This window comes from Xenia sp. Carnegie-2017, unplaced genomic scaffold (assembly GCF_021976095.1).
Source record: "Xenia sp. Carnegie-2017 unplaced genomic scaffold, XeniaSp_v1 HiC_scaffold_20, whole genome shotgun sequence".
NCBI lineage: Eukaryota > Metazoa > Cnidaria > Anthozoa > Malacalcyonacea > Xeniidae > Xenia > Xenia sp. Carnegie-2017.
Window position 1 is genome coordinate 12,795,201 of NW_025813483.1, and position 9,900 is coordinate 12,805,100.

General features: G+C 37.1%; 3 protein-coding genes across 3 annotated transcripts; all 3 read right to left on the reverse strand.

Annotated features, from left to right (window-relative positions):
• Nucleotides 1-64: 64 nt before the first annotated feature.
• Nucleotides 65-4,952, reverse strand: LOC124441707 (DNA mismatch repair protein Mlh3-like). Its single transcript, XM_046992175.1, has 8 exons — nucleotides 2,489-4,952; nucleotides 2,236-2,340; nucleotides 2,113-2,158; nucleotides 1,750-1,827; nucleotides 1,105-1,163; nucleotides 817-840; nucleotides 603-687; nucleotides 65-192 (listed from the first exon to the last, which is right to left on the reverse strand). Exons 1-8 carry the CDS (start codon nucleotides 4,835-4,837, stop codon nucleotides 65-67), a joined length of 2,874 nt encoding a protein of 957 aa, XP_046848131.1. The 5' UTR covers nucleotides 4,838-4,952.
• Nucleotides 4,953-5,829: 877 nt separating this feature from the next.
• Nucleotides 5,830-7,576, reverse strand: LOC124442844 (collagen alpha-1(I) chain-like). The gene is made up of 4 exons (XM_046993344.1): nucleotides 7,391-7,576; nucleotides 6,728-6,826; nucleotides 6,301-6,465; nucleotides 5,830-6,189 (listed from the first exon to the last, which is right to left on the reverse strand). Exons 1-4 carry the CDS (start codon nucleotides 7,488-7,490, stop codon nucleotides 5,951-5,953), a joined length of 603 nt encoding a protein of 200 aa, XP_046849300.1. The 5' UTR covers nucleotides 7,491-7,576; the 3' UTR covers nucleotides 5,830-5,950.
• Nucleotides 7,577-8,142: 566 nt separating this feature from the next.
• On the reverse strand, nucleotides 8,143-9,873 carry LOC124441708 (28S ribosomal protein S5, mitochondrial-like). Its single transcript, XM_046992176.1, has 5 exons — nucleotides 9,757-9,873; nucleotides 9,473-9,530; nucleotides 8,976-9,038; nucleotides 8,565-8,701; nucleotides 8,143-8,355 (listed from the first exon to the last, which is right to left on the reverse strand). Exons 1-5 carry the CDS (start codon nucleotides 9,871-9,873, stop codon nucleotides 8,143-8,145), a joined length of 588 nt encoding a protein of 195 aa, XP_046848132.1.
• Nucleotides 9,874-9,900: the final 27 nt, after the last annotated feature.

Genomic DNA, 9,900 nt, shown 5'->3' on the forward strand with positions numbered 1-9,900 from the left:
AGGATTCAGGCGGTTTACTTTGCTTACGGGTGCATTATGGGACGGTGAGAAAAATCATTTGATTTTACGGTCTTTGTTTGTACTTCACTTGCCTTCCGTGGGCACATTGAAATGGCAAATCGCATTTAGAGAGCAACGCTACAAGATTTACGCATTCTTTTGTGGAAAGATGATCACCAAAGCGAATTGCACCTGCGGTGAGAAAGAATAGGAAATTAGGTTGATTTTCGTCAGATTGTGTGAAACGATGCTCAGAGTGAGAAGATGCCTGAATATTTTTTCATCAATTTACTTTTGTAGTATAAGGGGAGAGTTTGCTAAGATCTTCGTGATAGAAGCCTTTTTTAGAAAAGACTATGACAGCTTTTCAACCAAGAAATTTAGTTCTGATAGTGGCCTAAACAAAAATTGGTTAGCCATTGTTATTACTAATTAGATTTGTGATAGGAAAACGTGTTAGCTATGAATACGAGAAAATCAACTTCGAACGAACGTCGAACGAAAACAAGTTTGCCATGAAAATGAGGAAGTTGATTCGTCAAAAACAAACTTGTTAGCATAAAGAAAATGTCTGGCAAGTTTCGAATTCACATGACACTTACCGTGACAAGCTTTAGAGTGCAGAATTTTTGTGATCGCTTTTGGAAGAGAAGAAACTGAAGAATCGCCCTTGGACAAGAGCATTTTCTAAATTTTTTAAAACCAATTCGCCCATGTTAGTATAACATCAAGATCATAATATTCACGGGAGTATTAAATAAGCTGGCACTCCAAACAATTGCGCACTGAAACGTTTATAACTGTTTACCGACATACCTCTATCTGTTCCTTGACCAGATCCTGAAAACATATAACACTCGATTCAAAGTCTTAAAAATTCAAGTATAAACATGATGAAAGAATAACTTTGATGGCAATTCCAAGCCGAAAGAATATGATTTTTAATTATGAGACTTTCATCTCGAAATCTTTTTCTAATGTATTTAGCAGTTTCACACTAAAAAGTTCTAGCAAAAATAACTCGTTGGAAACATACTAATAGGATTAAAAAAAATCTTGATTGACTAAAAATCTACTTTCACATATAAACGGTCAAAATCTCACCTCGATAAAATTCTTCATTTCGGATCGCAGTTTTTCCCTTCCCTCTGAATCATTGCTGACTGAAAATACAGAAGGAACATTCCTAATAACTACTGAGCTTTGTAAGTCACTGGATTGCAGTCTTGGGTCTTCGAACACCACGCCCAATTGGCGTAACCTATCTCGGAGGGTCAACATCATATGAATGTCATGTGACGACATGGAGAGAACACATGGTACAGACAAACGCGTGGACATTAACTCAACTCTGGTCGATGAAATATGTTTGAACACATCTAAAAATATGATCATGCTTCATGTTAGTTCCTTGGTCATGACTATATCATGATGGAATAAAAGTGCCTTGCGGGAACCAAACAAACAGCATCCTGTTAAGAGATTATAGAAAAGAAACAGCTGTAGCAAAAGATTTGGGACATTTGCTGCACATACCCTACAATTTTTAAGATTATACTCTTCATTGTAAAAATAACAAGAAAAATACATCCCATCAAAATTATGCTATTATCCCTGCGCCACTGAGAAAGAGGAACATAAAGTACCTTCTAGTGATGATAATAACATAATTTCGGTACATCATATGTCATATTTCAATACATCAGGCAGGCCCGATTTTTTCTATATATCTATGTCAGCAGAATTCACCTTTTGAGAAACGTTCCAATCGAACACGTTCGTCTGCTGCATGTTGATCGACGGCAATAAGAAAACAGTCCTCAACACCTGAATAAAAATGGAAAAATGATCAACTCGCTGTTGTTCGTCGTGCAAATATGAACAAAAAAAAATTCTACACATTCTATAAGAGGTATGAAGAATAAAGAAGATTTGCACTACGGGAAAAATACCATAAGGAAGATTTGTACTGCGGGAAAAATACCTGCAGTACCAGGAGAATATGAGCAATAAAGATACAGGTCTTTAACAATTTCTAAATATCACCAACCATTGTTTCGCTCTCAAACATCAATTGGTGGACTTCAAAACTAAGTTCCCAAAAAAACATACCTTTGAAATAGCACATGATAAATCTGTCGTTGACTTGTCTTATTACCTGAATACAAAGAAAATATGCGTCGGCATGTCACACTTGATGGAAAAGGAGACATTTCTACATCTTCAGTCAGTTACCTTCAGTCGATCGAAACAGTCCTTAGTGAACTTAAATGGACGAGAGGAACCACGTGGTAACAACGTGGTCTTGCTGGTCTGAGTGAAACTAACGTCAGCAACATGCTAGAATATTGAAATCAACGATTTAATAACAGTTGAATTCCAAACACGTCAATAGTAAAACAAAAAGAAGAATTTCTTGTAATTTCATATTTTTAATGCAGAAAAACAGTTGTTCAAAAACACCATTACTCATGTTGTTCCTGCTTACCGTTTCGTTTCTTTCGAAAACAGGATTTACCCACTGATCCCACATCACAGCAACATGACTGGACTGCTCGCTTACAACAACTTTTGATTTTACATTATTTCTAGGCAATCCATTTGTGAAATCACGCGTCAGATGAGGAGGGAATTCGCGAAACGGACAAATATTACCCCCCTGTTTGTTATCTTTTGTGACGCATGACACCATTTTGACAGGGTGAACTGTTCTTTCTGCCTCAAGGGATGGAGTGCCCGAGTCAAACTTTGTATTACCTGTGCGCAAGTTGACGTATAACCGCTGGCCACTGTGAGGACTGGGCTGTAACATCCAATCAGATTCATTCTCTGTCATGTCAGTGTCAAGGGCCGCTGTTGGAGCACCCGAGCCAAAGTACATATCAACATTTTCATTCAAGTCTCCAAAAGATTCAACCACTTCACTTCCACAAGATGCTTCCTTTTGTTTGCATGTCGTTTCAGTAGTGAAAACTTCCCCATCTCCTTCCACTTGTTTCTTGTCGAAATCTCTTTTCGGACAACTGGCCACTTCGGGAACTGGGAAAAGGCCCTCTGCTTCACTATGAATGAAACAAATGTCTTTCATTTCGGTATTTTCTTTTACATTTTTACAACCTTTCATTGCCAAATTCTTCACGTTTTGTCGGGTAGGTTCAACCAAATGGCAGCAATCTGAATCGTGTCTTTCATCGATATAATCAGGCGAGTGTGCTTCACTTGAATCGCAAAGTTGACGAGGCTGTTTTCTATATCCCAGTCGTCTCTTATCTTTCTCATTGTTTATTGATATTTCCGTAAGATCTTTCCGCATTTCTTCATTCTTTCGAAGATAACAAGGCGTAGAACTAAACTCAGGCGACCTCTCCAAAACAGAGGAACTTCGTTTGACAGCAGTTGGATGTTCCCCATATTTTTTTAACTTTCTCAGAATAGATTCTCGTAATGTAACTTCATTATGTGTCCGTGACCTTGAGCAATTTTCATCAGTTAAAGATTCGACTGACAAATCACGAGGAAACTTGCTGGAAGCATTGCTCGGCGAAGTTTTCAGTGTTTTTAAGTCAATGAGGTTATGTAAAGAAGAAGTAAAAAAATTGCGCGTGTCTCCACTGTCCATACTTGAATTATAGGAAACTACCAAACTGCTGGTCTTTTGTGCCGTTTCACACCTTCGCTTTGCCGTGGAGGAATGAAGGCTTCGCTTCATATCACAAGCTTTTATGGATCGTTTATACAACGAAAGCCGTCTTCTTTCGGAAGAGATTTCCGAATCACATTGCGCTAAAGATAAGGGTAGATTCTCAGCAGGAACACCTTCCTTCGTAAGAAATTTCCTCAAGGAGGCCTCTAAACATGTGATTGGTTCATCCCAATTTTGAAATTCAACAAATGTTTTTCTCGGATCAAACGCGACATCGTAGGATTTAGTGGGACATTTGAGATCAATCACAAATCCCGCGTATCGCCCACAGGTCTCAGACGCAGAATCTAACCGTGCACTTGATTCGTGCAGTCTTGATAACATGTGTTTGGCGACTTTGTGCAAACGCGTTTTCAACAACAGTCTTCTGTTTAGGTAGACAAACTGAAAATTACGGTTAGGAAAGCCCTTCATACTTACAAAACCAGTGACGGTAAATTTTCCTAAAGTATGATGAATTGGTTGGAATGACGTCGCTATTTCGGGACCAAGAACTTGGGCTATAACGGAGATCGCAGATGCACTAGCACCTGTTTGTAAGATAGTGGTGTCACTCTCCCGATTGCGAAGATGAAAAGATACCCTGGGACTTATCAACGCGATGGCTAAGATATGTCTTCTTATGTGCTCCAATTCTACCTTACCGGAGATACGTTTTTGTCTAACAGGTCGCGTGTAGAATATATCGCTTGCCTTGATAGTTGTCCCATGTCTCGACCGAATAGTGGGGCTTTCGTGAATGCCAATGCTTCGACCCTTTTTGAATAGTTTGCAATAAGTACGATTCGATTCTCTGCGTCTACTTGTTATCTCGACCTGCTCCGAAATTTCAACTAAACTAGCAAGTGCTTCACCCCGGTAACCATATGATAAGGAATTTGATAAATCGTTCACGTCGTGGCATTTGCTTGTAAAATATCTTTGAGCTATGCGATCTAAATCCTCTCGAAGCAATCCATGTCCATTGTCAGAAATCTCCACATAAATCTTTGATAAACTCAAGTCGACAGTGATGCTGTTGGCATTGGCGTCAATTGAGTTCAAAACCAGTTCCTCCACACATTGTGCAAGACTAGTCAATGCTACATCTGATCGGAGTTCCGATATTATATCGCTTGCCAGCCTCTGTATCATCGTGACAAGCCTTTAAAAATACGGAAGTTTTGCTTCAAGTATAAAATTTTTTCAAACAGTATATAAAAACCTTTGTGAAAAAGCAAAATAACTGTAAAACTTAATGGCACCTTGCATCTTCTGTCGCCATGTTTACTATTTTGAATTTTTAAATTTAAATTTCCCGGCAATAATCATGGCAAAAATACGCAATATCCCACAGCTCTTTGCGGCACACTAGTCCAATATGGAGGATGAGCTAAAAAAGTTAAGTGCATGTTTCCCAAGTATTTCTTATATAGAAAAATGTAATATTTACGAGATTTCGTGGGCAACTAAATTATAAAACATCAAACAAACATCGAATATTTCATCTGTCTGTGCCATTAGTAAGTGTAGTTTTACAAAATTATAAATGCAGCTGTCTTTATTATGTCAACTTTTCATGGCAGTTATAACTAATAAAAAATATAATCGACTTTTTGTTTAGTGGCTAAAGGCAAAGGCAAGTAAGTACTTATAAATTGAACATTACATAATCCAGTGCACATTGCTATGGTTCATTGTCGTTTAAAGGCAATATGGCAAATGCAATGTTTATTTTGTTTGCTTTTTTATGAAGAAGCATTTTGGTGCGTTTGGTGAGTGCAGCGGGAACTGGATATTTTTACACCATGAGAAGAAACAGAACAAGGCCAGATAAGCTGATGCTAATGAAACATGATCCAATCGGTACATGATTGCTTGCTACTTGCTAATGTTACATATCAAATTGATCACAAGTATTCATTTTCTTTTATTTACTTCATTGGATTTTATCTCTACATTTTCTAGTGAACAAGCATGTATTGTTTATTGAAACCAAAGTAAAGAAGGGAACATCAAGATAATTTAGAGATGCAAATTAAACCTGCTGAATGATGTGTTTGTAATAAAACTTGAAAAAGAGGAGTTGAGTATAATGATTGTCTTAGGTTCTATTTTGAACAACTACGCCAAGAAAAAAAAGCCCATTTTGCAAGCCTGTTTCATCAAACATTGAAAGCTTTAATTTGCCATAAAATATTTTGTAAACACAATGTGATCTCATCTATTACATAGAACATTGTTGATTTCTAAAAGAAAATTTTCATTTTACAAAGTGGAAAGCAAGGATTCCAATTTACAACAAATGGCGCCTGTCTTGAAATACTTGTTTTGAGCTATAGTGGCATTTACGTTGCATTCACAACGGCAAGTGCGAAAATCCATAAGATACCAGGAAGTGCATGATGGGTAGCACGAGCAACTCGTCGCTACGTGCTTTACGTCTGGGCATGCGTGTTCGGCTCCAAGAGTCTGGGAAAAAGAGCATTTCAACTTTTGCAATAATCCTGAAAAATTAAAACAGATAACGCTATTGTTTCGAAGTGGTTTCGAGAATGTTTCCGTTAGTTGAAATTGCCACACGAGAAGATTTACAGAAAACAACAAGTTTATATTACCCGACTCTCCTTTCGGTCCTGGTGGACCCTGAACTCCAGGTATCCCCTTCTTACCGTCGTCACCTTTCATCCCGGCATCTCCTTTCGCACCAGGCAATCCATCGAATCCTGGAGAACCCATGTCACCCTTTTCTCCTCGAGGTCCTGGAGGTCCATTTGGTGTTCCTATGTTATAAATGTACAAGAAGAAAATAGTGAAAAACTATGAAGATCATGAAAATAAAAACACGATCAATGTGATGTACGAAGCACATTGTTCGTGTTTACGAGCTGGGTAGTAATACTACATATTGCTGAAAACCTTTAAAACTGAAAATTGGAACGCAGCCAATTACATTTCAAACGATCTGTAGATATTTATTCACGTCAACATTTCAAATACCGTAATGGCAGTTCAACATGTTCGTATATTTTCATCAAAGCTTACCTGGTTCGCCTTTCATTCCCGGTGGACCGGAATAACCAGGAGGTCCTCGAGGCCCCCTAGGTCCAGTCATACCACGTGGACCAGGAAATCCTCTTCTACCTTAAAAGAGAAAATGAATCCAGCTTTGGGATTTGATGAAAAAAAGGGAATGAACTGAGTTATATACGCTGCATCATCATGTGCTCACGCGAAAATTAAAATATGTAAAGTTAAAATGTAACTCATTAACTAAATAGTTGCATTTAACCGTAAAATATGTAAAGTTAAAATATAACTCATTAACTAAATAGTTGCACTTAACTGTAAAAGTGAAATAATGGCAAGGTTGGCACCCCATTGCAAGGAAAAAACCTTTTGATGATTTCATGCAATAAACCCAATATAAGTATATCTATATTTTATCAAATGAAACCAAAAGTATAATGTGAACAATACGCACATCGTAACTTGTACTAAAGATGGCATCTCTGAAATATTGATACATGTTTATTTTTTAATAAATACGCGCTAACAATAGAGCTCTTACGCAGTTACGTAAATAGCTCATGTTATCTTCACGGGCTTTGAAAAAATCCAGAGTAAAACAACGATCACAACATTCTAAAACTAAAATCTAAGTTGGCATTGATTCACAAACTCAAACAACAATCAATAATCACGTACCTCCAAACACACGGCGGAAGCGAAAATGACTCGACGCAAACGGCAAAAATGTTGCGCACAACAAAACCAAAGCACAAGAAAACAGTTTTAAAAACGCCATCGAAATCTACTCATGAAAAACGAAAATAGTGGACACTTCAGAGGAAAGATATACCCGACTGTGTCACGTCACAATAAATTTTTAGCCTGCGTCACAGTCCACTCTCTGATAGTGCAGATGGATTTCTCAGCAGGAGATTGAAATTTAAAACATAATCAAAATTCGTTTTGAAATCTATTCCCATTAAACTGCACGCAATTTTTTTCCGTAGGGAGTACTTTAATCATAAAGGATTAAATGGGAACAGGAATGGCTTATCGTTTCAAATAACAGGAGGAATTTGAAAACGCTGAGAAGTCTATGTACTTGATTTCTTTATAATTATGTCATAGTGACAATGGTACATAAGAAATCGATGTACTTGATCTCTTTATACTTATGTCGTAGTAAGGATGGTACATAAGAAATCAATGTATTGATCTCCTTTTACTTTTGTCATAGGAAATCTTTATTCTTCATTTTTTACACATATTTTTAAGATGGATACAAAATATTTATTCCACCATCCATGACTTAATCCAGAGTTCAGAACTAAAGAGATGTGAGCATTTTTAAAAACAGTAGTAGTCGGTAAAGCAATGAATGTAGAACATACAGTCTCTTCCTCTTCTAAACATAATCATAAACTATATCAAAACTAAGCTTTTAAAAATCATATTTTCACTTTCCTGGGTCGATGGGCGCCTTTATATGGGTCAAAAATTTCATCAAAATCGTAGTCTCTGTCCTCTGACGTCCCATTTTTGGCCGCTTCCTTGGCAGCATGCGGGCTCGGAGATGCAACTATCACCGGTCGCATACTTTTCTCCGGTCGGAACTCAACCACATGCAGACCTTTGCGTTCAGCAAGCTGCTGATGTGTTTCCTACAAAAACAATGGAACTTATATATTCGAAAATGTTGATGTTTCAAAATGCTAAGATAAATTCTATGTTCAATCTACTGTTTTTTTATTCTTCTAATAATACGGCAGAAACTCAAATTTTATCAATTTACAGTCAAAAAATGCCAAAAATGAAATTCCAAACATTTTACGAAAACACTACACCAACGAAGATTTTACATACAGTTTACCTGACTCAACAATCCTTGAAAGACAGCACGAACAACGCTGATGGGTGTTGTCGACCCGGTAATCTTACAGCGCATGTCCGCAATACCGAGAACCTCCGAGACGGCACGGATTATTCGATGACATCTAAGACCATAACCTAAGTACGACAAAAGCCGTAAGATGATTATTCAAGTGAAAGGCGAAAAATTGATTATGAACGAGAAATTTCCATCAATTGTTTTTGACAATGCATTGTGTTGTGATTTACCAAATGAGCAATACACATCAAAAATTGGAGAATTTCAATCTAATAAGTGTAGAAATTTAGCTACACACCGACGAACCCTGGTTTAAGACGAAAATCCTGTTAAATCTTCTCATGTAACCTCTACACAAACGAATGACGAGAAAACTTCATATGAAAAACCAACCTGGAGGTTTTTTTTCAAATCGTATGATGGTCTTGCGATGTTTGCTCACAAAATCATGAAATACTTAAAAAAGAAATAAAAAGAGATCACACACATATACATACGCAGATAGATAATACATTCTAACGAGTCTCTACCAAATATTAATGGTTTCTCGATTACATCAACAAGACAAGAGTTATAAGAAATAATAAATCGCTTTTTTTAATTTATCATTTCAATAACGTATTGTGGTACTTCAATGTACATTGAACCAATCATAAACCCTCACTATACAATACACAACCATCCATCAACCAATCATAAACCCTCACTATACAATACACAACCATCCATCAACCAATCATAAATCCTTACTATACAATACACAACCATCCATCAACCAATCATAAACCCTCACTATACAATACACAACCATCCATCAACCAATCATAAACCCTCACTATACAATGCACAACCATCCATACCCATAACAAATAGATGGAAATCAAACATACTTGTGCGGTCTTCACAACGATTCACATAATATAAATATTTTGCCGCTTTGTTCTTGGCCTAAATACAGTGATGTAATGAATGAACTTTTACGATCAATGAGAAAATATGGAAGTAATGCACTTTTATAGAAAGCAATATGTGTCTGAGTGTATAAAATAATAACAAAAGATTAATAACTAGTATTCTATAATACAAGAGAAGTGCGTAACTTTCCAATAATTAATCTTCTACGAATAATTGCCTCTTTAAAACCAATAATATTCTGGTAAGCACCCTCACTAACCTTCTTCAAAGCGCTGATACCATTTTGTCCCTTACCAACAGCAAATCCAGCCGCACCATTTCCGTTGCCTACGACAACAATAGCGCGCTGTGAACGTTTTCTGCCACCGGAAGTCATGTTACTGACACGTCGCAACTGAATGAA

Coding starts and splice junctions, on each gene's coding strand:
- LOC124441707 (XM_046992175.1), bottom strand. CDS start 4,837: ATGATACAGAGGCTGGCAAGCGATATAATATCGGAACTCCGATCAGAT. Junction 1,164..1,749: donor ATTGGAACGTTTCTCAAAAG/GTGAATTCTGCT, acceptor CTGTATTTTCAG/TCAGCAATGATTCAGAGGGA. Junction 688..816: donor TGGTCAAGGAACAGATAGAG/GTATGTCGGTAA, acceptor TAAAAAATTTAG/AAAATGCTCTTGTCCAAGGG.
- LOC124442844 (XM_046993344.1), bottom strand. CDS start 7,490: ATGGCGTTTTTAAAACTGTTTTCTTGTGCTTTGGTTTTGTTGTGCGCA. Junction 6,827..7,390: donor CTTCCGCCGTGTGTTTGGAG/GTACGTGATTAT, acceptor TTCTCTTTTAAG/GTAGAAGAGGATTTCCTGGT. Junction 6,466..6,727: donor GGGAATGAAAGGCGAACCAG/GTAAGCTTTGAT, acceptor TTTATAACATAG/GAACACCAAATGGACCTCCA.
- LOC124441708 (XM_046992176.1), bottom strand. CDS start 9,873: ATGACTTCCGGTGGCAGAAAACGTTCACAGCGCGCTATTGTTGTCGTA. Junction 9,039..9,472: donor TCGTTGTGAAGACCGCACAA/GTATGTTTGATT, acceptor TTCTTTTTTAAG/TATTTCATGATTTTGTGAGC. Junction 8,702..8,975: donor ATTTGAAAAAAAACCTCCAG/GTTGGTTTTTCA, acceptor TGTCGTACTTAG/GTTATGGTCTTAGATGTCAT.